The sequence below is a fragment of the Panthera tigris genome, chromosome B1 (assembly GCF_018350195.1).
Source record: "Panthera tigris isolate Pti1 chromosome B1, P.tigris_Pti1_mat1.1, whole genome shotgun sequence".
In the NCBI taxonomy this organism is placed as follows: Eukaryota; Metazoa; Chordata; class Mammalia; order Carnivora; family Felidae; genus Panthera; species Panthera tigris.
In genome coordinates, this window is record NC_056663.1 from 46,664,217 (window position 1) to 46,688,423 (window position 24,207).

The 24,207-nt window shown below is 39.7% G+C and overlaps 1 protein-coding gene across 6 annotated transcripts in view; it reads right to left on the reverse strand.

The window, feature by feature from the left end:
• The window catches only part of UNC5D (unc-5 netrin receptor D), a 547,698-nt gene that overhangs the window by 221,704 nt on the left and 301,787 nt on the right, over positions 1-24,207 (reverse strand). For all 6 annotated transcript variants that reach the window (XM_042983507.1, XM_042983506.1, XM_042983509.1 and 3 more), the window contains exon 2: positions 10,585-10,803. In XM_042983507.1, coding sequence (XP_042839441.1) covers positions 10,585-10,803 — 219 coding nt within the window. The remainder of the gene's footprint in view (positions 1-10,584; positions 10,804-24,207) is intronic.

The following is a 24,207-nucleotide window of genomic DNA, read 5'->3' on the forward strand; positions in this document are numbered from 1 at the left end:
TGCATATAAAAGGCACTCTTACAGGCAAGTTATCTGCTCTCTCCAGGAATCAGGTTCAGGTCATGATCTTAAGGCCTGTGAGATCAAGTGCCACATCAGGCTCAGCACTGATAGCGTGGAGCCTGCTTGGGATTCTCTCTCTACCTCTCTCTCTCTCTCTCTCTGTCCCTCTTCCACTTGCACCTACACGTGCATGCTGTTTCTCTCTCTCTCTCTCTCAAAATAGATAAATAGATTAAAAAAAATAAAAATAAAAGGCCACAAGTGACATGACCTCCACCCCCGTCTGGCCAAATACACTGTCTGGATTAGACCTTTCTTCTAACATGAAGTCTTCAGTCTTGTCACATCATTCCCTCTAGGAGACCTCTTGGAAAATCATGACCATTGTGGATCTATTATGCTTATCTCTACCGTAACAAGAAATAATTCTATTGAATAAAAAAGGTTTTAAATAGTATATTCTCTCTCAAATCTCCATTATAGCGCTGTCTAGTGATACACACACACACACACACACACACACACACACACACGTGTGAGCATGACCAAACATCCAGGGAAAGCAGCTCTATTTAAGGAAACCACTGCCCACACCCCTCCGCTGAAGTTCATCCAACAGCATTGCAGGGATGGCCATCTACTTCCCCACCTCGAGAGATGGCAGCTAACTTGTTCACGGGAAATACTACAGAGGAGCAAAAATCCCAGGCACACAGAAGGTGACATCTCATAAATAAGAGCAGCACTGCACCTGATGACTTGTGTAACTCTAATAAGCACAGAAAAGTCCAACCCTTTAAATTACTGTGTAAATTATAACCATCAGCCTTTGTAATGGACTGGCGTCTTACAGAATATATAAAAATATGACTATGGGACTGATATGCTAATAAGCTTTCGACGCTGTTGGATGTTTCGGTTGTACGGAGACTAATGTTGGCAGCAGATGAATAATTGCTCTGCATGTTCTAAACATAACAGAACAGCACAGACCTTCATCATTTGTCAGCTTTATTTGTTTAAATGAGAAAAATGCTGACAGCAGTTATTGCTGTAATCCCCTTATTTATCAGATAGAAAACACTAGTTACTCTTAGCAAGTCTAATCCTGGTGGGAGACTGAAAGTTACAGAATTTTCAAACTAATTGAAGGTATACGTGTTAGTGTTCCAAGAAGAGAAATACAGAAGACAGCAGGAAGGCAACGGTGAGAGAAAAAGAAGGCAAATCATTTATTCCTGGCTACCGTTTATGAAAAGGGCTTTGAGTCTTAGTCTTGACTTGTTCCCTAGCAAAGAAAGAATTCTGGAATAGTATTTCACATTCAGCACCACACCCACTGCAGCCCATGGCCTAATAGCTGTCCCACACCTTTTATCTACTGCTCATTATCGTACTTCCACAAATCCCAAAGGGAACATCCTGCCATGGTTATTGTTGCCAGCCTGCTCTCAGATACACCTGGTGATGGGCACCTGGGGAGGAATTTGACATCATTCCCTGATGCTTCCCACCCCTCCTAGCTTCATGTCCCTCAATCTTTTGGAAGTTCTCTGTAGCAGGATGCTTAGCTTTACTAAACTGAATAACTAAGTTTCAAGAAGGGAAGTCAAGGATCCCTCTTCCTCCTTGGCGTATCTTTCATATCCCAAAACCACACAGAAGAAGTAAAAAACCAGCAAACTGGGTTTTGGTGAATTGTTTTCTCAACTGATGCTCTGTACCCTCTCCTTGGGCCAGCTTAGCTCTGCATTTCACCAACTCTGTGCTTTATTTTCCACATTGTAATGGCTCACAACTGGGGATTAACCGAGAGAATGAGTAAACTGCTCTCCAGAGACAAAGCTCCAAACAACTATTTCCAATACAACTTCATGAGTAGCACAGGGCCCTCCTCCCTCAATTCTTTGGGAAAGAAAAAGGAAAAATGAAACTCCTCTTGAAAAGCAACAGTCTCATATTCAAGAGCCTTCTCCAATGAACCATTGCCTACTTAGGTTTCTCAGTCCCCTCCGATGCCTGCATTCGGCTGTGAGATCATCCTTCCTTACCCATGGTCCCTGGAGAAGACAGAAAACAACTCACACATCAGGAGGCAGAAAGCCCACCACTTCCACAAGGGAATATTTTTCATGTGCCTCTTACTAGTCCAGGGCTAGAGCCTAGAAAACATGCTTCAGGGCACCTGGGTGGCTCAGTCGCTCGAGAGTCTGACTCTTGATTTTGGCTCAGGTCATGATCTCATGGTCCTGGGATTGAACCCTGCATCAGGGTCTGTGCTGAGCATGAAGCCTGCTTGGGATTCTCTCTTTCCCTCTCTCTTTGCCCTTCCCTCACTTGTGCTTTCTGTCTCTCTCTCAAAATAAGTAAACATTTAAAAAAAGATGTTTGAGGGGCGCCTGGGTGGCTCAGTCGGTTAAGCGTCCGACTTTGGCTCAGGTCACGATCTCGCGGTCCGCGGGTTCGTGTCCCGCGTCGGGCTCTGGGCTGATGGCTCAGAGCCTGCTTCCGATTCTGTGTTTCCCTCTCTCTCTGCCCCTACCCCGTTCATGCTGTGTCTCTCTCTCTGTCTGAAAAATAAATAAACGTTAAAAAAAAAATTAAAAAAAAAAAAGATGTTTGAAAAATGAGAAGCTTCCCCATATTTTGAATAGCATTATTATCATTGCTGATTATTGTACCCTTTTATAGCCCTTTACTTTTATTATTAAGGTAACCACATGTAGTATCTGATTTCATCTTAACATCATGTTATTATTGTCTCTATGCATACCTTGTTGCAGGTCCCCTATCATAGGCAATACATCAGAGATGTTATACAGTTTGTAATGTACATTATTTGAACAAAATAAGTGAGTCATCATACTGTGCCTGCCACTACACCAGGTGCTGAGGATACTGTGACAAAGCAGATGAGCAAGATTCTTGCCCTCAAGGAGCTTACAGGTTAAAGGGGGGAGACATTTCAACCTACCCCGACAAGGCGGCATGGGAACTGCCATGACAGGAGAAGCGCTATGGGACCACACAAGAGGGGCTGCTCACCCCTCCATGCAGCAAGAGCTTCTGGGGGTGGATGCCATTCTACCGGGGACATGAAGGCTGTCTCCTTACCCAGTCAGCTTGACGTCTCAAGCAAGGCTCTGGGAAGGACACACAGATGGGACACATATTTAAAGTTTCAGAAGTCTGACATATTAGGGAAGCATTTTCACGGAAGCGTGCCTCCATTACTTTGGGGACCTTAGATATCTTCAGGCCAACATGCTATTGAAAATAGTAAGTTAAATGTAGATAATTAAAAGGTAGAACTGTATTTCATTTTCCTGGCAGATGCTTAATTAGGGCTAAATGTCTTTTGCCACTCCATCCTAGCAACAAGATTAAAATGTATCTTGATAAAAAAAAAATAGTCATCCTTTGAATGTGTGCAATGCCTAATGAATACTCTTTAGTTTCCCCTAGATAATAACCACTACACGTATTCCTCAGAAGCACAAGTTCAGAGTTAAGTACAGAAACCAAGAATACACTCAAGCTCTCCAGTTTCTTCCACACCAGAGATTAGAATTAATCAGCACAGAGGTGTCTGGCAGAGGAAAGCAAATTAACTGGATAGTGTTGTCTGATAGCAGAGAGAGGGAAACTCTAGAGCCAGGAGTAGACAAAGTAGGGTTATTTAGAGGACATCACCCTGCAGATGACTCACTGGGACATCACACTCATAGCTTGGTGGGCAACAATTGTGACTTCCAACCCAGCTGCCTCAATAAGTGACTTCTGTTTCCTGAGGTCACTCAAATTACCTCCGGGGAGTAGATCATGCCCTGAGGGCAAGGCATATATCATACAGCTTCTACCTCTCACAGCGCTACCAATGGCTGGGAGAATTACATACAGCGTGAATGTAAACTGAAGGAATGAATCACCAGCCAGTGAGAGGTTATTCTATGCAAGACAGTTACTTGCATGTGAATAATACTGGCCCTTTTGTCTATTTGAAATTATAAAAGTTCGCAACTTTCTGTTTGTTTTTGGAAGAGTAATCAACAGCCGCTTGCCCCATTAAAAAATAATAATAATAATGAGCAATTTCAGATTTATCCCTTTCAAGGCTACCCTTGATTGAGCACTTGCTGTATATACACTGGGCCCTGGGACTCTGCATTCCTCACAGCAGTTCTATGTGATAGATATAATTATAGCTATTTTACATCTGGGGAAACTGAGGTTGAAGGAAGCTAGGTAACATATGTACCTCAAAGCTTGTAAAGTGAGGGCCAGATTCCAAACAAACCTGGTATCGTCTAACACTGATACCCATGCTCTTAACCACTACATGGTCTTCAGGGTTTCTTTTCGATTCTTGTAATTCCTACTTCAAATAAATATACTTCTGAGTGTCGTATGAACAGAAAAAACTGAAAATGTCCAAAGGCACTGGTAAAGAATTTAGTATGTACAACAAATCTCTGGTCCCTGTCAGGAATTGTTATTAAATTACATAAATGGTGAGCTGCTGTCTCTCTCTGCTAAGGATGGAGTGAGTGTAAGTGGCTGCCAATTTTTTTGTAGGTATGGTTCAACTGGACACAAGAGACAAGGTCTTCTATACTCTGTCACAAGGTTATGGAAAGAATGCATAGCATTTTTGTGAAAACCTTTTAAGAATATGTCAGTCCTCTCTGAAAAGCACAGGGATGAGCAAGATGAAATCCAGGGTGGGATGGGAGAACATTTCTATAAAAGTGAGTTTTAAACCCACAAACTGTCAATGGAACACTTGAGAGATTGATTATTTCTGTGTTATGTGGACTAAAATATATGCTTCCCAAATGTACCTTGGTGATTTGTGAATCATTGAAGGCAACTTCAAATTAATGGTTTTCTGGAAGAAACTATATTCAAATCCCCATCACCAGCACAGCAAAGTTCTTAGATACAAACTTTAAAGATTTAATACATTTTTATTTCTACTCTTCTCCCTTTTCTCAACACAATCCATTAACCTTTTATCCCCAGAGAGGGACTCCAGTTGTTTAAAAAGGAAATCACACACAATGAAAGCCCTGAAATGATATTCTTTAAGAAGAAAAATATTAGTTTACCGGAGTTGAGACTTTTCCCATAACACATTGGAATACACATTATTTCACTCATTAGAGTTCAATATCTCCAAGGTAGAATAAGATAAGAGCCACGGAGCATTGTTAAGGGAACTTCTGTTTTTATTGAACAATAAAGAAGTGGTTTAGCTTATTGATAACTCAAGCTTCCCACAGGCTACATTACCTTCATTGCCAGGGATGGGTTTTCCTGGTTCTTGTTGTTTCTTTTCTGTGTGTGTGTGTGTGTGTGTGTGTGTGTGCGTGTGTGTGTGTGTGTGCGTGTGTGTGTCTGCCTGTTTACTACATTAAATCTCTTAATTTCTCTGTTACTGAGCACTCTGGCCATTTCTCAGGGGCGTGATTCCTAGGTAGGGATTACCTCTCAACTCCAGATGTTAACAGAGGAAAATCACAAGGAAGAAGAGTTCTCATATTTCCAAATGAAATGAGGCAAAACAAAAGAGGACCCCTTGGCTTGTGCAGAGAACTGAAAGTGTACATTACTAAGAGGTATGGCCATGTCTGTGCAAACACAGTAACTCATGTCAAATAAATTGTGCCTTTTGCAGGAAAGAACTCTAGCTCTGGGTTTTCTGAGCTAAATTGTGTGAAAACACACAATCCTTTTTCTTCTTATTTGAACTCTTAGATGACGGGGCCAAATTACCAGAAAGACCAAAGGCACTTTGCAGCCTTTAACAACTGAAAGGACTTATTGCTTCCAATTTGGAAAATACAAAAGATTCTGTGTCTACTCCAAACACTCCCGGTCTTATGCATTTCCCAGTAGGACTTTGAAGAAAGAAAATGTTAAGTAGAGAATATCAAGGTTCTCTGGGAGCGTTCAGATGGAGACTATGTTGGCCAACGATAGATAAGCAGTTACTTCTGACTTCTTAAAAGAACATGAACAATTCTCTACCTCTGCTCAAATGTGGTCCTACTTCCTTGTCCTCTTGGCGTCCTTCCCTCCTCCTGGACCAGCAGGAATTGTCTTACAGACCCAATCAAAAGCCATTAAGTCTGTAAAGGTAGTCAAGCCCTGTGCTAGAGCTCCACACTGAAGAACCCAAGGGAAGTAATGCATCTATTTTTCAATATCTGAGGCCATTTTGCTTCCAACCTTAATTGCACTTATGTATTGGCTCGGCATACACCATCTGCACTCATCTTGCTCCGATTTCCACTATTCTTCTATTAATACAGAGCTTAGGAAACATAATTGCAGTGTGCAGTAGACAGCGATTTTCATTAACTACACAGAAGAAAACTGTTTAGGGAGAGACATTTTTTTTTTTCCTATTGATTCAATCAAAATGACTTGGAAGAAAAGGTTGTACTTATTAAATTCTTTCCAAAAAGGTAGCTGTTAAAATTTAAATTCTTTCTCAACAAAAAATTGGTATATAATCTCTTCAGGTTTTGTCATTTATGATTTTTTTTTTTTGTTCTTCCCAGTTCCTTTGAAATTCGTGACTTTTTATTGGTCTTTTTTTTTTCTTTTTTTCTTTAAGTGGAGAGAAGAGACTTTTACATGGAAACAGAGAATGTAATCAACGCTGCTATTTGCAAGACATGGAGTTGCCTAGCAATGCTAGGGGAATTAAAAGGGGGAAGCAATAACAAAACAGAATGTTGTGAAATTACAAGAGGGTGCAGTGTTAAATTGGCTTGCAATACTTACCAAGAGGTCTTCCAATGAGAATGGATATAGGATTTTCTAGGACTGGTATAAAAAAAATACCTGGCCATTTTCAATGTTCTTCCCATCTTTCATTTGGAGCAGTTTACCCAATGGGATTCTGCTATTGTGAGTTCATTACTGGACAGAATCTAGGCCAGAAACATCGGACAATAAAACACAGCCTCATTGAGCCACTGGTATTTGAGTCCTTTCCAGTTGGACTAATTGAATATAAGATATATAAGCCTTTCACATTCTCCCATTGTTTTACAGGCTTTTGCTCACATGGCAAATGCTCTTCCCTTTGTTGCCCTCTCCTAGATTTCAGAATCTTCCTTTCAAGTGTACACACCAAGATAAATGGGGCTGCTCTGCTCATGACTCAGTCTCTCCCAATGCATGGAGTATCTAAGATCCCAATCCTGGGGGCACAAATGCAGACATTTTGCTGACACTGAGGTTGGCTCTGTCTTCCTCTTTTGCCTGAATTATGTTAAATCATTTGAAGAAAGATACTATATATTTGCAATCCTAGAAATTTCTCTGTATCTTCAGATGCTATAAACTCTTGTCTACCAGAAACATGACATAGGAAAAAGGATTGGCTCTCACAGAGATGGCAGAAATGATGAAGGATAAAGAAATCCCAAAGGAATAACTATGGGATTATAAACTTGGGAAATGGAAATATGAAAAAGCTTCACGATGGAAAATGATGAGCCATGGGCTAAAAGCCATCCTTATGTCAGTAAGGGAATTTGTGAAAATTCTTATTAGGAAGGAAAGCACAGGAATCTGTATGTAAAGATGGCTTATAGTGTGGAGGAAATATATCTGAAGTAGAAACCAGGAGATCTGGGTTCTAGAAACAGCTATGCCATCAACTGGTTGTAGCTCTTGGAACTAAAGATTTGTATTTTGTAAAACAGGGTTGCTAGGTTATTACTAAGGTCCCTTCCAGCTCTCAGATCTAGATTCCAGAATTCCAAGCATGCTTTTGGTCAGAAGAACAACATCTCTAAAGCAGACCCATTTTTTTTTTTTTTTCCTTCCTCATATTGGTTGCAAACTACAAGAGGAAATTGTGATAAAGTGTTAGGTGTTTCTCTACCTTTTGAAGTTATGCATTTATACTGCAGTCCCAAATGAGTTCAGAATTCTATAAGGTTTAACATATATATACGTATATGTGTGTATATGTGTATATATATGTGTGTATATATACGTGTGTGTGTATATATACATGTGCGTCTGTGTGTGTGTGGACACACACACACACACACACACACACACACAACGTTTAGTTCTCTGTCTTCTTTATTGATCCCCAGGCAGCAACAGAGTATTACCTGAAGATCTTTTGGAACTAAGTTTCACTTCTTGCTTTGGAACAGAGTGTAATCTGGTTGCTTGTTTGTTACCTGTTGATACTCCTCTTCCTGACTCCTAAGGAAGTCACTCTCTGGATCCATTTCGTTTTCATATTCCTTACTGCCTGTGGACAACTCATTTCCATGCCTTCGTTATTTCTGGATGACCACCACGTCTACTGTTCTAGCTCTGAACTCTACAAGCTCCAGATCTACAGCTCTTAATGATCTCTCCTAAGTATTTCAAATTCAGCTTGTCCAATGATCTCAGCCTTTTCTCCTTGCTAATGTAATCACTCACAGCAATAGCACCCACCCCCCTTCTGCTTTTGAGATTAATATTCCATCTTCTTCATTGATTCCATCAGTTAGCTATTTTTTTAAATTTATTTATTTGTTTTGAGAGAGAGAGACGTGGGGCAGCAGGGGGAGAGAGAAGGGAGAGAGGAGAGAGAGAGAGAGAGAGAGAAACAGAGAGAGAGAGAGAGAAACAGAGAGAGAGAGAGAGAGAAACAGAGAGAGAGAGAGAGAAACAGAGAGAGAGAGAGAGAGAGAAACAGAGAGAGAGAGAGAGAAACAGAGAGAGATAGAGAAGAGAAAATCCCAGGCAGGCTCCATGCTCTCAGGGGCTCGAACCCACAAACCAAGAGATCATGACCTGACCTAGAACCCAGAATCCGACACTTAACAAACTGAGCCAGCTACCCAGACACCCCCGTCAGTCAGCTATTAAGTCTGATTTGTTAAAGTGCTTCTCACATCAGAAGTCCAGTTCTTAGTTCTGTGGCCACCACTCGAAGCAGACCTTTCTTTCCCCCAACTGAAATATCCAAGTCTCCTGACTCATCCATTCTTGCTTCTTACCATTCCAAACACCTGTGCAGGCTCATTTCACAAAGCAGAGCTCCAGCCATCGCGTTCTCAAACGTCAATATAATCAATCCCCACCACCACCAAGATACTCATAAAAGTAAGGTACTCTTCACTTCATATTTGAGGTCTTTTGAGCCCTCTAATGAATGAAGTTTGCCAGCCATCAGCTGCTATTCCACACCAATATTCTATCTCAACCAGATCAAACTTCCAGCTGAAGAGATACTAAGCTTTCTTTCATTTACTAATGTTGACCTCCAGGCTACTGAGACCCTTCTCTCTCCCATTTAGTGTAGCATCTATTACACCTAATTAAGTTACCTAGTCATCAATGTCCCTTTCAAATGTGAATGCTTCTACACCTTTCCTGATAATCCTAATTAGGCATAATCTTTTTTTTAATCCTCCATAGGATAAGTGCACTTATGGGCATAATGGACTTCCACTTATCAGCAGGAATCAAGCCTCAGAGATTAGTGTTTGTATCTTAGCCTTCTTTGAACACTCTGAAAGGCCATTAGCATATAGAAGAGCAGTGGTATATAGTTAATAAATTAAGCTGACTTGCAACTTCCTAATTATACTCAGGCTATTTGACTTATTCAAAATCTGTCATCTAGAGAGTGACTCAGGATTAACAAAGTCAGTAACTTAGGGTGAGAGCAGTTTGAATTTAGGGTGAGGCTACATTTTCAGGTAGTCCGAGCAGCCAAAATTCAAAAGCATATACAGTTTCTGTTATACACTAAAATTTAACAATTTACAAATTTTGGAACTTTTAAGTCCAATGATTTTGCTTTCAGTTCTAGCACAAGCCTACAGTAGTTTACCTAATGTCTTTGAGTCTCAGTTTCCTTATCTATAAGAAGGTAATGATGGTGTGATTTACCCCTGATGGCTGTTGTGATGACAGTGAGATAATGTGTGTCAAATGTTTACATGAGACCTGGTACACAGTAAGTGCTCAGTAAACACCAGCTGGTAATCATTATTCTTATCACCACTCATCAGCCATATTAGCCAAATTAATAAAGAAGGTCCCTAAATTCTCTCATACTGGAGATCCCATTCAAATCTGGTAATCAAATGTGGGCTCTACCAGTTACCAAAAGAACTTAAAGAAGGCCCAGAAACCACCAACCATGGAGAATGAAGTACCCAAGAATAATATCTAGGGGGAAGATCAGAGCAACTAAAATTACGCTGTTTAAAAACGTGTTCAGTAGATCTGCCTCCAAAAATATTTAGAATTAAGACAATGAAAGCAGTGACTGGTTGGCTTTATTTCCAGTGAGAATATTCACTTCCGTCCCAAACTGGGTGTTAAAGTTATATAGAGCAGGATAAAAAGATGCCCATGTACCACAGAGGAGTAGACTAGCCAAGGAGCTGTGGAGTCATTTAAACACACGATTGCACTTTATCTTATATTCCTGGATGATGTTAATATGACCTCATTCAAATAAAGAACTGGTGGGTGCCTTTCACACTTTTCCCCAGCAATGTAACAACGTGAGGATCTGCTCCCATTACTTCCCATTCTTACCTGAACTCTCATCCAGACTCTCCTCAGAGACGTGCTCATTTTGATGGACCCACTCGCCATTGCATTTGAAGAATATTTGCATGGCTGGTCTCGCTTTGCACCTCAGTGCAATGGGGTTGCTCTTGATGATATAAGCATCATCTGGCTCCTCTATGAAATGAGGCAGTGTCCCAGGAGCTGAGGGGATGGACTCGGGGAGGGTTTCGCCGTTGTCAGCTCCTGCGAAATTGAAGAGGCCGTTAGAACGCTGCCCATACTGACAGCACACACATCAGGATGCAAAGCACAGCCCACACCGGCTCTAAGAATCTGTCCAGAAAAACACTGCATCATATGAATACAATATGCTCATAAGGCCCGTGCAGATGACTTCTCATCTAGAGGCTGAACTATATAACATGGTACCATTATCCGGACACACCCTCAGGGTCACGGGACAAATGAAAATAAGGAATAGGAGACTCCCTCAAACCACAGTTGTGAGTCTGCAGGTCTTTGCTGAAAGAACAGAGTCAAGTATCTGTGGAGTGAGAGACTGATTCTGAACATCCAGTCTGGTGAGTGGTTACCTCAACACCGGCCCCAAGCTGCCTCAAAACTTCGAAATGATGGTGGAAATAGCTTTTGTTCTCCTATAAATGAGTGTGGATAATGACGATGTTGTCGGAGGGTACTCAGTCATAAGACATGTTAAAAACAAACAAACAAAAAACAAATGCTTTCTCTACGTATAAAACTGGAGATTGGCTGGCATTCTATCTTAGGGTTTTCTCCAAAACCTCACCAATTTACTGAACATTCTAAAAGGAATGTACTTTTGTCCTGCTTGCCCATGGCTAAAAAATTCTCTGCCCTCAACACCCCCCTCCATATACTGTGAATCTCACTTTCAAGGCTATGAACTAAACAAATCACTAAAACAGCCATAAGCTTTTACTTTTGGACCCATAATTACATTTTTTCAAAGATAAAAAATGGACATGACTCTCCCCTAAATTTAGGGAACTGATGAGAGAAGCAAAATAAAAAGGAAAAAAAAACAGAAGTCAAGATTTTGATTCACTCCCTCTTCACTACACTTCTCAAGGACTTAAGTCCCAGGAAACTAGCACAAAGTCAACGAAAGCAAGATCCGAACAGTGAGCACTGTGGAAATGACCAGGGGGAACAAGTGTGCCTTCAATGGCCATTCCAAGGAAAGGATGAAGAAAGCAAGAATTTCAGTACCCAGATCAACTGTGCCCTGGAAAGGGTTATTCACATTCAGAGCAAACCAGTCTCCAGGATGAAGCTGGAAAAAGGGACCTAGAAAAAGCACTGGGAGAATAATCCAGTTCATCAGGAGGGAGCCTAGGAGGTAGGGTGCGTCCAGGGACCTAACCTGGCTCTCTGTGCACCTTCAGTGTAATTCAGGACAACAAACAGCCCTCTTACTATTTGCACTCAAGTCAACAACCTACATCAGTATGCACTGTCAAAGGTAAACAGAAGCCACAATATTAGGGGGGTAAGACTTTAAGTTTTAGAGGGCATTCTCAAATGCAAATAAAGGGTAAGGGGCTAGGACATAAGAGGTGTTACTGCCTATAATTATATTTCTGTGTGAAGAAGAAAACAAAAGACACCAAGTTGTGAAAAATATGTCTTGCCGGGGGAACAAACACCATGTGCGCCACCATGATGAATGAAAACAAGAGTTTGATTCTCCAAATTATGTTTTCCCACTAAATACATCAACTTAAGGGCAAAAAACCTCACATACCAAAGAGTTTCGGATACTATGACCTTCCAAATGTATTTGCAATAGAAAAGCCAGCTCATGTGTAAGTAAGTGGAAGTCTCAAAAATTCATCATAAAGCATGTACCCTAGATAGCAAGAGAACAAACAGTTTATGTCTTAAAAGTACAATGAACTCACTCAGAAAATAAAATGTGTCTAGGCCATATGGAATAAGAAGGGTCAGGACAGAATCTGAGAGGTATATTTTTTTTTTCTTCTTAAAGTTTTAAATTATATTTTCAATAGGCTTCATAAAATAGATCATATATTAATTCATTTCGTTACTGACTGCTCATGCCAATTTCCATCTTCAATAAATACTAAGTCCCCTCAGGCTTTTGTAAATCCATGCATTAGAGGAAATGACAAAGATATTAAGAGATTTTATATGGACATCAAACAGGTTCCACTCCCACCAGGGCCTTGCGTTCTGTCCAAAGTAATTCATTGCTGCAGAAAAGGGTCACCTGACAAGGAATACCCAAACCTTGTGGTGGGAGCCTGAATGAATAGCCACCGGCATACATTGTGAATGATGCGTTTTAACTTAACTAGTAACAATGCACGGATTTCCAAAGTAACTCCTAAAACGGGGGCAGGGAGCATCATAAATAACTGTCTCTAAATAAATAGAAAGGCCACCTTTATTCAGAATAAATAAAATGACAAAGGCACTAGATCACAAAATACATCAAGCTCACACCATCCAATTCACAAAACAGAGATCTGAGTGCAATTAGGCTACCCTCCCGCTATTTTAATAAATACCCTTTAAATAAAGTAACAAGTTCGGCTTTTATGTGAAACAAAGCAGAAGAGTGGAATAGAAAAGTAGGTAGGTAAGTGTCCTGGCTATCTCCATTAAGAATCAATCAATCTTAATGTTCAGACAAGGGGAAAAAAACAAAAAAGGCAGACTATAACATTACATCTTAATTATTATTGAAGCCATGTCAAAGTCATGTATGCATAGGAAAAGGGCCAGGATCCATGAAAACAAGAAACAAAGAGAAAAGGGGTGGCAGTGGGAAGGTGAGATCACAGGTATATTTGCATACGTATCACCATTTATTTGTATCCTTCCAACAAAGAAATGAAATAAGTGTGATTGATTGATTTAGTTTTCTATAGTGAAGTGTTGGGAGTGGTGTTTACCTAACACTGTTCCCAAGCTCCACTTCCCTCCTCCAAGTTCCTCACTGGGCTCAGGATCAAATTCCTGCTCTTCAGATGGCTTCTGTGATGCTAGAAAGCTGGATTTTCCCAGCAGGCTTACCTCCAGGAAGATACCTCTTCCTTACCCCACAAAGCTGAGGGTCATCTACCTCCTTCTTGCACTGGAGAGACCTGCCATGCTCAACCCCACCTAGTGGCTTAGAACTAAATTGCTCAGGAAATTCTCAGGGGATTCATCAAGCCAAAGGGATGTGATGGGGAAAAAAGGAGGTGAAGTGGGCACTTTTCAGGCGCTTGGAAGTTGCTGACAGCACCTGTTCTTTGAAGGGGGTGGGAGGCAGCAACTTATTTTAATAAATGGTTTTACAGAAGACTGCATGAATACTTTTGGGCTCCAGGGTAAATGTTCTTATAATCTCAATACATCTGCCACTGCTTTCTAATTCAGAGAAATGTTTCAAACCTGGTGTGACAAATGCTGGTGACCATATGACCCAGTTAACTGCCTTTTCCCATACTGCTTTTACAGTAGAGGTTAGAGAAATCATAAACTCAGTTTACTTCTTTGCAGGTAGGAATGGTAATGTAACAACCATCTAGCAAATGAGTCATAAACAGAAAAATATCTGAGAAAGCTTTTATTTTCCTAATAAAAGAAATGGGTATGGTGGGTACTGTCCCTTCTCCCTTTTGTCCCTGCCTTAACTAGGGAAGATCAAGAGGAAAAAAAATCCCAGAGGAGCACAGAGCTACCACCAGCTCCAACAACATACAGGCGGAAATAACACCATGAGGCATCCACCTCCAGAAAAATTTTTTAAAATATTTACTTATTTAAGCTACTAATAGTAAGATTTTCTTGTTTTTGCAGAAAATAATCTTCATTGCTACAATGAGATCTTCCTTTTTAAAATTTACTTATTTTTAATTATTTTTTAATTATTTTTTTAACAATTATTATTCAGAGACAGAGAGACACAGAGCATGAGCAGGGGAGGGGGAGAAAGAGGGGGAGGCATAGAATCTGAAGTAGGATCCAGGCTCTGAGCTGTCAGCACAGAACCCAACGCGGGGCTCGAACTCACAAACTGTGAGATCATGACCTGAGCCGAAGTCGGTCGCTTAACCAACTGAGCCACCCAGGTGCCCCAAGATCTTCCTTTTTAAACAAAGCCAGAGCTCCAAGCTTCACTTTATTGAAATCCAACACTCTGTGTTAAAGAATTTGGGACAGGAGCGTCTGCATGGCTCAATGGGTTAAGTTCCAACCCCTGATTTAGGCTCATGTCACAATCTCTGCGTTTGTGACATTGAACCCCTCATCAGGCTCTGCACAGACAGCTTGGAGCCTGCTTGGGATTTTCTCTTTTGCTCTCTCTCTGCCCCTTCCCTGCTTGTGCTCTCTCTCAAAATAAATACATAAACTTAAAAAGAATTTTGGAGAGCTAAAAAACATGGGAACTAGGATAGCAGAGAGCAAAAGTAAGAGCTGCCATTTACTGAATGATTGCAGATAATTGTGATATGCCTTCTTCATGGATTAGGTCACTTAAGCTTCATACAAACTCTGTGGTGGGATGGTAAGTATCTGGTTTTGCATTTGCAAAAATCCTTCAATTATGTGCCTCATCTAAGGTCATACAGCTGGTAAATGGGGCTCCACATTTTAACTCAGTTCTTGTACTCCAATCACCTCACAACTTCATTCTAGTCTGATACGTTGAGTGAGTGCCTTATGGCAGTAGCATGCAGTTGGTAAAACCAAGAGTAGATATAAAATATTATCTGTGTGTTAACTCACAGCTTGCATTAAGTATAATATACATCTTAAAGATCACTCACAGTTATCCTGTTAGCAGGACTGTGATTCCAGGTCAGAAAGGGTATATTATGGACACAGTCTAGAGGGGGTCTTGAGAAAAGAAATATTTTTATTTAATTTTTATATATTTTTGAGAGAGAGAGAGAGAGAGATAGAGACAGAGAGCATGAACAGGGTAGGAACAGAGAAAGAGAATGAGAAGCAGGCTCTACATGACCAGCACAGAGCCTGATGTGGGGCTTGAACTCATGAACCATGAGATCATGACCTGAGCCGAAGCTGGACACTTAACCCACTGAGCCACCCAGGTGCCCCAAGAAAAATATTTTTGAGAGGACAGCACAGTGAGTGCTTAACTAATTAAAATCAAATGACTAGCCATCCTCACTAAGCTCAGAAAACAAAGAAGGCAAAGAGTAAGTGCTAGAGAATAAAGTAATGAGAAAGCTTTTTCAATGTGTCATCTGGAAAAAGTTTCATCTCTAAGCAGGAATATTTAACCACTAAAACTCAAAATAACAAGGAGTATAAAAGGAGACAGTGAACCTCAGAAAGAAAAAGAGACTGGGGTCAGGGGATTGCCATTCTATCATGTTTAACCCTACAAAACGGCCAACAGTCCACTGGTTGATCTTTCAATCTGTAACAGGACTGGGCATACTGGAGGCCAGAGTCATTCCAAAGTGGGATTCATAAGACCCTGGACTATCAGCATGGCATTGCATGGCGTTAGAGTATAAATGAAGCTGAGCTTTAATGGGCCTTGAGAAATTCTAAATTATTTTCATTTTTTTTCCAAGAGTAATTTGCAATGCACTTCATTTTTTCTTTCTCTCTTCTAGCTTCAAAGTATGCCTATATTCTCCCTGGTACAAAACATTCATATTTGTTTCAATGTCCACCCAATAAACCTACCATAAAACAAAGACTACATCTGGCAAAAGCGAGGAAGTTTAGAACCAAATAATCTGACTTTGAGGTACCTCTGTGACCTTGAAGAACTTAATTATGAGGTTCTATTTGTCTCATTCATAAAAATGACTGATGGGGCACCTGGATGGCTCAGTCAGTTAAGCGTCTGACTTCAGCTCAGGTCATGATGTTGCAGTCCATGGGTTCGAGCCCTACGTCAGGCTCTGTGCTGACAGCTCAGAGCCTGGAGCCTGCTTCAGATTCTGTGTCTCCCTCTCTCTGCTCCTCCCCTGTGCGCACTGTCTCTTTCTCTCTCCCAAAAATAAACAAACATTAAAAAAAATTAAAAATGAGTGATTAGAGGCACCTGGACAGCTCAGTGAATTAAGCATCTGACTCTTGATTTTGGCTCAGGTCATGATCTCAAGGTAGTGGGATCCAGCCCAGAATCAGGCTTCACACCGAGTGTGGAGGCTGCTTAAGATTCTCTCTCTGACCCTCCCCTATACCCTCCCTCTCTCTCTCAAAAACAAAAAATGAGTGATTAAAATTCATTAGTGAAAAAAGTTCATTAGTGTTTTGTGATGTTAAAAGTGAGATAACATAGATAAAAAGTACACAGTAAATGGCTAAATGTTATATAAATAAAATATGCCACCACTACCACCACCATTAACATCATTGTCTCAATAAAGAACAGAAAACAAAAGGAAGACATTTATGGGGTACCTGGCTGGCTCAGTTGGTTAAGTGTCCAACTCTTGATTTCGGCTCAGGTCATGATCTCACAGTTCATGAGATCAAGCACTGTGTCTGGCTCTGCACTGACAGCCAGAGCCTGCTTGGGATTCTCTCTCTCCCTCTCTCTCTCTCTGCCTCTCCCCCCAAGTGCTCTCTCTCCCTCTCTCTAATAAATAAACTTTTACAAAGAAGAAACATATTTATAATTATGATCTCTATGATTTCCATTCCCAAGCTTAGTATCCTAATATTTGTACTAATATTCATATTTCAGCTTCGTGATGATGACTATTATTTTCATCTGGAGCCCTCATGATAGGAACTGCTGGTTGTAACCTGTTTTTACTATTTGGTACCCACATGTATGTTAGCATAACTCTGTTAGGTCAAAACCCATGAAAACATGCTGCGAAGCATTTATTCAATAAACATGTAGCAAATGTGTATACCATACACCAGGCACTTGGTTGCCATGCAAAGCAGTGTGACAACACAATGGATCTTCTGCTGGCCAGATCCCCAAACCATTTCCTTTTAATAGGCAGCACTTATTAACCACAGGAGATGTCATAGCATTCCAGAGCCCCTGTCACTGCAATATGTAAACGAAGGCACCTTCGAAATCGCTCTTTAAATTCCACTCAATGTCTGTGAACATACTGGTCCACAATGTGCGAGTCGGAGCAGAAAGCCAGACGAGGGAAACCAAGTTACATAATCTAAGATAACAAAATGGAGCCGGGGTTCTTTGCTTTCATTTACAGAAATGTGGCTTGTCTCCATATGGTTATTTAATTAGATTGGGGATGCATGGCACCCACAGAGTGAAAGAGCAAAGCCAGAATTTTACACACCAAATATTTAATGCGATTTATGAAACAAAGACTCTTTCCCTAGGCCTCAATAAGAGATTTCTTTTTCAAACTCAAACTATTCCACCTTCTTCCCAACATTTAATAAAATTGCAATGTTTTATATTTCCCTGCATTTGCATGGTTCACCTTACCTGTGTCACTCTTCTATACTGTCAGTCTAAGATATTATTGCATTGAGCAGATCTTAAATTTTGCAGAGTAGAAGATCGTACATGATCTTTACAACACAAAGAAACATGGAGAGTTTCTCTGTTCTTGGTCCCTCAAACGAGAAACTTCAGATTTCTGGAGAGCTTAGAAAAGCACATTCACTGCTCCCTAAATTTTCATAGTTTACCTTAATATATTAATTTCTTTTAAGTTGACATATGTGTCCATGCCTACTAAGGTCAGCCAATGTTCTCTGGAGATCCCAAGATGAATAGGACACAGTTAATTTACTCAAGGAGCTCACACACTAAATTAGACACAAAAAATTAGAGAGCAACAACAAACATGCAAACAGTATATTGGAAGTATACACACAATGTGAGAGGAGCACTGTGGAAAGGCAGCCCAACTTGCCTTGGGAGGGTTTGTGGCAAACATCGCGAGGAAGAAAACATTTCAGCACAGTTGGGACACAGGAATTAAACAGGGAAACAAATGGGAGAAGGCATTCCAACTGAGGTCATGGCATGTACCATGGAATGCAAGTTAGAAACTCAGGGACAATTAAATATATCTTCATTAGAACTCACATTTTGGGGGCACCTGGATGGCTCAGTCAGTTATGTGTCTGACTTCAGCTCAGCTTCAGCTCACCTCACAGCTCGTGAGTTTGAGCCCCATGTTGGGCTCCGTGCTGACAATATGGAGACTGCTTGGGATTCTCTCCCTCTCTCTTTGCCCTTCCCCTTCTCACTCTCTCTCTCAAAATAAATAAAATAAACCTTTAAAAAAATAAATAAACATTAAAAAAAAACTAAAAAAGAAAAGAACTCACATTTTGAAGAGTTTGCTTTGATACCTGTGCTAAATCAGTGGCCCTAATCGGCTCTAACATCTCTGTTTCTATGTGTCTTTGACTAAGAGCTTTCTGAGATGTAGACACAGAGTAGCCTCCAAATTACAGAAAGAGAACATTCTTGGTTTAACAACATGGGCCCCGAAGCCAGGTTAAACTAATTCTTTGTGTACACTATGAATGAGGGAGAAACCACATTTGCTCTGATCCATGGGATGGAGTTATTCTTTCAGCCACACCAACAAAAGTAGTCTATCTCCCAAGGCCACGGGGAAAGGTTTTGTTTCTGTTTTTAAAGTGACCACCCCTTGGGTTCTCACTTGACCTATACGAAAAACAGACTTCTGACATTGCGTCTAAGTCAAGAGGTTTTGTAGTATGCCTGATGGCAGGTCTTATTCCTTAATAGAAACACTCAGTGTACAATCAGATTCAGCATGAGACACTTGTTCCCGTGATAAGAGTTTTTCCAAAGGGACTCTGAAATAAGAGGCCAAATGTGGTCCAGTGGTTCTATATGTGTGATGAGATTAGTGGGATTTAAATTTTTGTTTGCTTTCACTACACTTTTTAAACGAGCTCTAAAATAAACATTAAAAAAAGAAAATTATATATATATATATATATATACACACACAAATAGAATTATATACCTATATAAATATGTAAACACATATGTTGTAGGTGTGTGAATATATACATAAACAATTCTTTGTTCCTGTGAAGGAATATAAAAGGCTCCGTAAACTATGGCAACTTCCAGATTTTACTTCATAGTGTCTAACTTGTATTGTATTGAAATTCATAAATCAGGGAAAAACTAACAAATCTGTCCCTAGGAAAAAATGTAAAGGGTTAGATTATAAGATTTCTAAAACTTATTCATTATAAAATGTAGTAATATTTCGCTGAGAATAGTAGATAAGATGAAGCTTAGAAATTGTTTCTTAATTTTTCCCCCCAACAATGGATACATTTGTGTATGAATGTGTATCACTGACTAGTTTTCAAATTCTTCCGAAAACCTAGCGGGATTTGGGAAAGGCTTTGCTTTTCAAAGTGTTATCGCTTTTCATTTGTAACTGACAGTTTTCAAGAGTGAGGCCATTCATAGTTATGGAAAAATGGTTGTTTTAATGCAACGTTGAATGACAGAAAACCAAACAATCAAACACTATTCTCATATTTTTCATTCTTGGAAAATTGCCTTTCAGGAAGAGCTTCGTGTTTTATGTTCTGCACACGAATACGGCAGAGACTTTCAATCTTTTTATGACAAAAAGAAGAAACAAAAGGTGGGAAACAAAAGCATAAGGAACAAACACTAAATTCCCTTTGAAATAAACACACTTCCATTACATGTCAGGTCACATTTGAAAAACTCAGATGGTGATTCATAAATCACAGATCTCAAAATTTTAATATGGGCCAATTTGAATGCAACATGGTTTGATACTTTTTTTTTTGTATGTAAACTGGACTCAGGCAAAACAGAGTGGTAGTTCATCTTAGATAAAATCTGGGCCAATCTTATCTCAGGCCCACAGAGGTGAAACAACTTGTCAAAGAGCTACAAGGAGCAAACTTAAGTTGAAATCTCTCTGTTGACATCTACAATAATATTCTCCCCATTATGCTATGCTGCTTTCATTTGGACAGGATACAAAAGACAACATTTACAACTAAGTCTTGTGTTATCATCTACTGAGAAATTTTACCCAGAATATAATCTTGTAAAATCTCTTTCATGATGACCCTGTAACTTGACAATGTTCTAGTAAAATCAAACACAAAAAGCGTAGTCTTTTAACATTTTATGGTATGTTTTCTATTGCAAAGTATGTCTTATTATGAGATGTAAAATTACAGAAAAAAATCACTAAATATATATATTCCCCAAAACATAGTTATCCATTGTCACCCAATTCCCAAAGACTATCAGTATTCATAGTTTGGTATATTTCATTCCCGTATCTTTCTTTATCAGACGTCTATTGAATATTTGGGCTTTCTATGCATATTCGTGAGATGTTATTTCATTTTGTCATGGTATCATTTTTCATTAACCTGATTTTTTAACCAGATTTTTAATGATTGAGAGTAAATACATCAGTTTTGATCTTGCCATTTCCTTACTATATAAGCGTTATTTCCAAACTTTAATTTTAAATTGATATTATAATGCTCCACTCATCTATATTCCAATTAGACTCAAATGTGTAACTTCAGTCCATTTCTCTCTCTGGACATTCAAATATGTACAAGAAAACACCTACGGATATATTCACATAAATGTCCCCACAAACCCCTCAAAGTTCTTATGCCTAAAACACAGCTTAATACTTGGCCCCTCAGATTTGTTCTTTGGTCTAAGTTCTTTATATGAAAGGTGACCTTAGCAGTCACTGGGTTCCCCAAGTTTCTCAGGGCTGCACATCACCTACTTTTCTCCTGCTCAGCACCCACATCCAATTTATCACTAAGCCCTTCTAGTTCTGTCTCCTAAATATCTTCCTAATTCACTAACTGCTTCTCATCCCTATTCCTAATGCCCTGCATCTAATCATTACCACTGTTATCTGAATTACTACCATTGATCCAGACTTCATCTGCTTGTTTCCCTTCACACCTAATCACGTCACCACCAGGAGGCTGACCACAGGGATGGTCAATTCTTCCAGGGATTCAATGCTCTTCACATGGGATCTATCTGCACCATGACTTTCCTTCTGCCTACATTATTAATTTCTCCCTGTTTTCTTAGAGCCTGTTCTCATCCCTCAGGCTCTGTTCAGTTAATACGTCATATGTGAAGTCCTGCTGGAATAACAAAAATTCTGGGATACATTCCTCTTCTGCATCCTTCCATGATACTTTGTACTACTCTATCATCATTCATGCCTACCAATGTACCTTCCTTTAGACTGTCGGTTCCATGAAGGTAAAGAACAAGAAAATCTAAATAAACAGATAAATCAAGCCCTGATGAAACTCTGTCACCATTCTCTTTGTACCAAATATGTATTAAATGCATATGATGTGTGGCTACATTTATTTTCAAAAAGACTTTGCAAATCGACATCACCACCAACATTGTAGAACTTTACCAATTTTCCTCATGCTGACCAGCACTAAACATTCTGTGGTATTTGTTCATTGATGGGTAAAATGAATATTAATTAACATATACTTCTTGGTTGCCAGCCAAGCTAAATATTAAAGCATGTTTATCAACTGTTTTCATTTACCCTTTTATAAACTGCCTATTCACATTTGTACCATTTTAACTGTTCTACAGTTTCAAGAAAAATGTAGCTACAGATCTCTAAAAATAAGTACAAGGTAATTTAAATGCATAGATTCCATTGTTTCAGTATCAAGTGCCTAATCATGCTAATTACACCTTACTTACACGTTATTTCTTCCAATCCATTAACTCCTTCATTTATCACCAATTTTGAGTTACAGATATCAAAAGATCAGGTATGCTATTCCACAAGCAACAGAATTTTGACTAAAAAGGTTAGCCCTAGACAAAAAGGGTCTTATGCAGGGAAGAACTTACATCTTTAAAAAAATCAATATTTTATGAGGAGGATTCATAAAGAAAAGTAAAAGGCACAAGATTTGTCTTCCATTTCTTAATGAGATGAACTTCTTTGCACAACAAAATCTTTCTTCTGGAAATCACAGAAGATGTTGATATGAGGATGAAGTTTTGATGCTCAGATGAAATCCTTTAATTCCTTTGTTATTTTTCCTAATACACAGATTTAGCTGAGCCTGCCGAGATGTGGTATTTGGTAAGGACTGACAATGCGCCACTAGTGACCAGCAACAGAGTGCGTCCTGATTTGATGTGACAGTCATCTGATTGGGAGGTGGAATATGTACAAGAGAGGGGGCTTAGTTTCCTTATTCTCCTTAGAGAGGATGTCAGACACTGTCAGAAACAGATTTATACCAAGTTGTTTTAGAAACCCCAAATACTGTTCCTTCTAGTATTTTTTTTTTATCAAGAGGCAGCTTGAGACAAGGGAACAAAATGGGTTTGGAGTTAGAGCTTGAGTCAAATTAAGTCTCTCTTACAATTAGTTATAAGATCTTAGGCAAGATATCTAACCTACTTTATCCTCCAAATCCTTCCACATAGAAAAAGAATACTATAGTACTGCAAACATTGTATATATTCAAGAAGGTTAAGTTTACCAAGTTATTATATGGCATATAATAAGCACTCAATATATAGTAGAATAATTAGCGTATTATTAATTATTAAATGAAAATTCAGAGATGGAAGGATAGGAAAAAGACTAATGTGGACTTCCATCCAATAGATTATTTTGTTTGTGAGGAAAAAAAAATTGCCACAGCAAGAACCCTGAGTACTCAGCACTACAAAAAATGCCTAAGAATTTTGTGTATTTTTTCCTTACAAAGTGAGAGGGAGAAGAATACGTGACCCAAAAATATACCACGTTGACATGTGGATTATTTTAAGATGAAGACAATCAGGCCAACAGCCTCAAGAAGAGCTTTTTACTTCTCCCTTAACTGTCTAAAAGAATTTAGAGTGTGTGGACCAGGAGCAGAGCTAATACCAGAGATAACTTTTTACACCACAAAGGCTGATTCACATGACAAGGCAAACATTTGTTGATGGAGCATTTGCTTCTCCCACCTTCCTATGAATTATTGCCCTCCCCTTTGAAGTCTCATAGCCTCACCTCTTCTCCTCAGCTCAGGATGGCATATAAGCCCCAACTGCCTATCTGGGAGCCTCAATTCTCTGGGGTTGCAGGAAATTAACCATTTTTTCTCCTGTTAACCTGTCTTATACCAATTTAATTATGAGTCCAGCCAAAGAACCCAGAATGGAGAAGGGAAAAGTGTTCCTCCCCTGCAGATCTCATGCACCAACATGGAGCCCTCCACTTACTAGGCACTGCTCACCCCAGAACTGCTACAGCTGAGACATCCTGGGACCTCTGACAGGGGCCAGGAGAAGATAAGAATTTTTCCCATGACAGTCACCAGGATCTCTGCCTATAGGATCTGGTGGAAGTGAAAGTGGTGAAAGTCCTTTTATTTTTTTCCAAATTCAGACTAGTAGGAGAAAATATTTGTGTGAACTAGTTCCTTTGGTATAGCGACGCTGGTAAAAATCTCTTAAGAGTACCCTTGTTTACTATAGATCCCTTTCCTCCAAGCGATGGCCACTGTTTTAGTCATTTATGTCATTGTCCTAAGAGAGAAAACCACAGGGTAGAACACAGGCATAGGTTCTATTAGGCGACATTTCCAGATGGC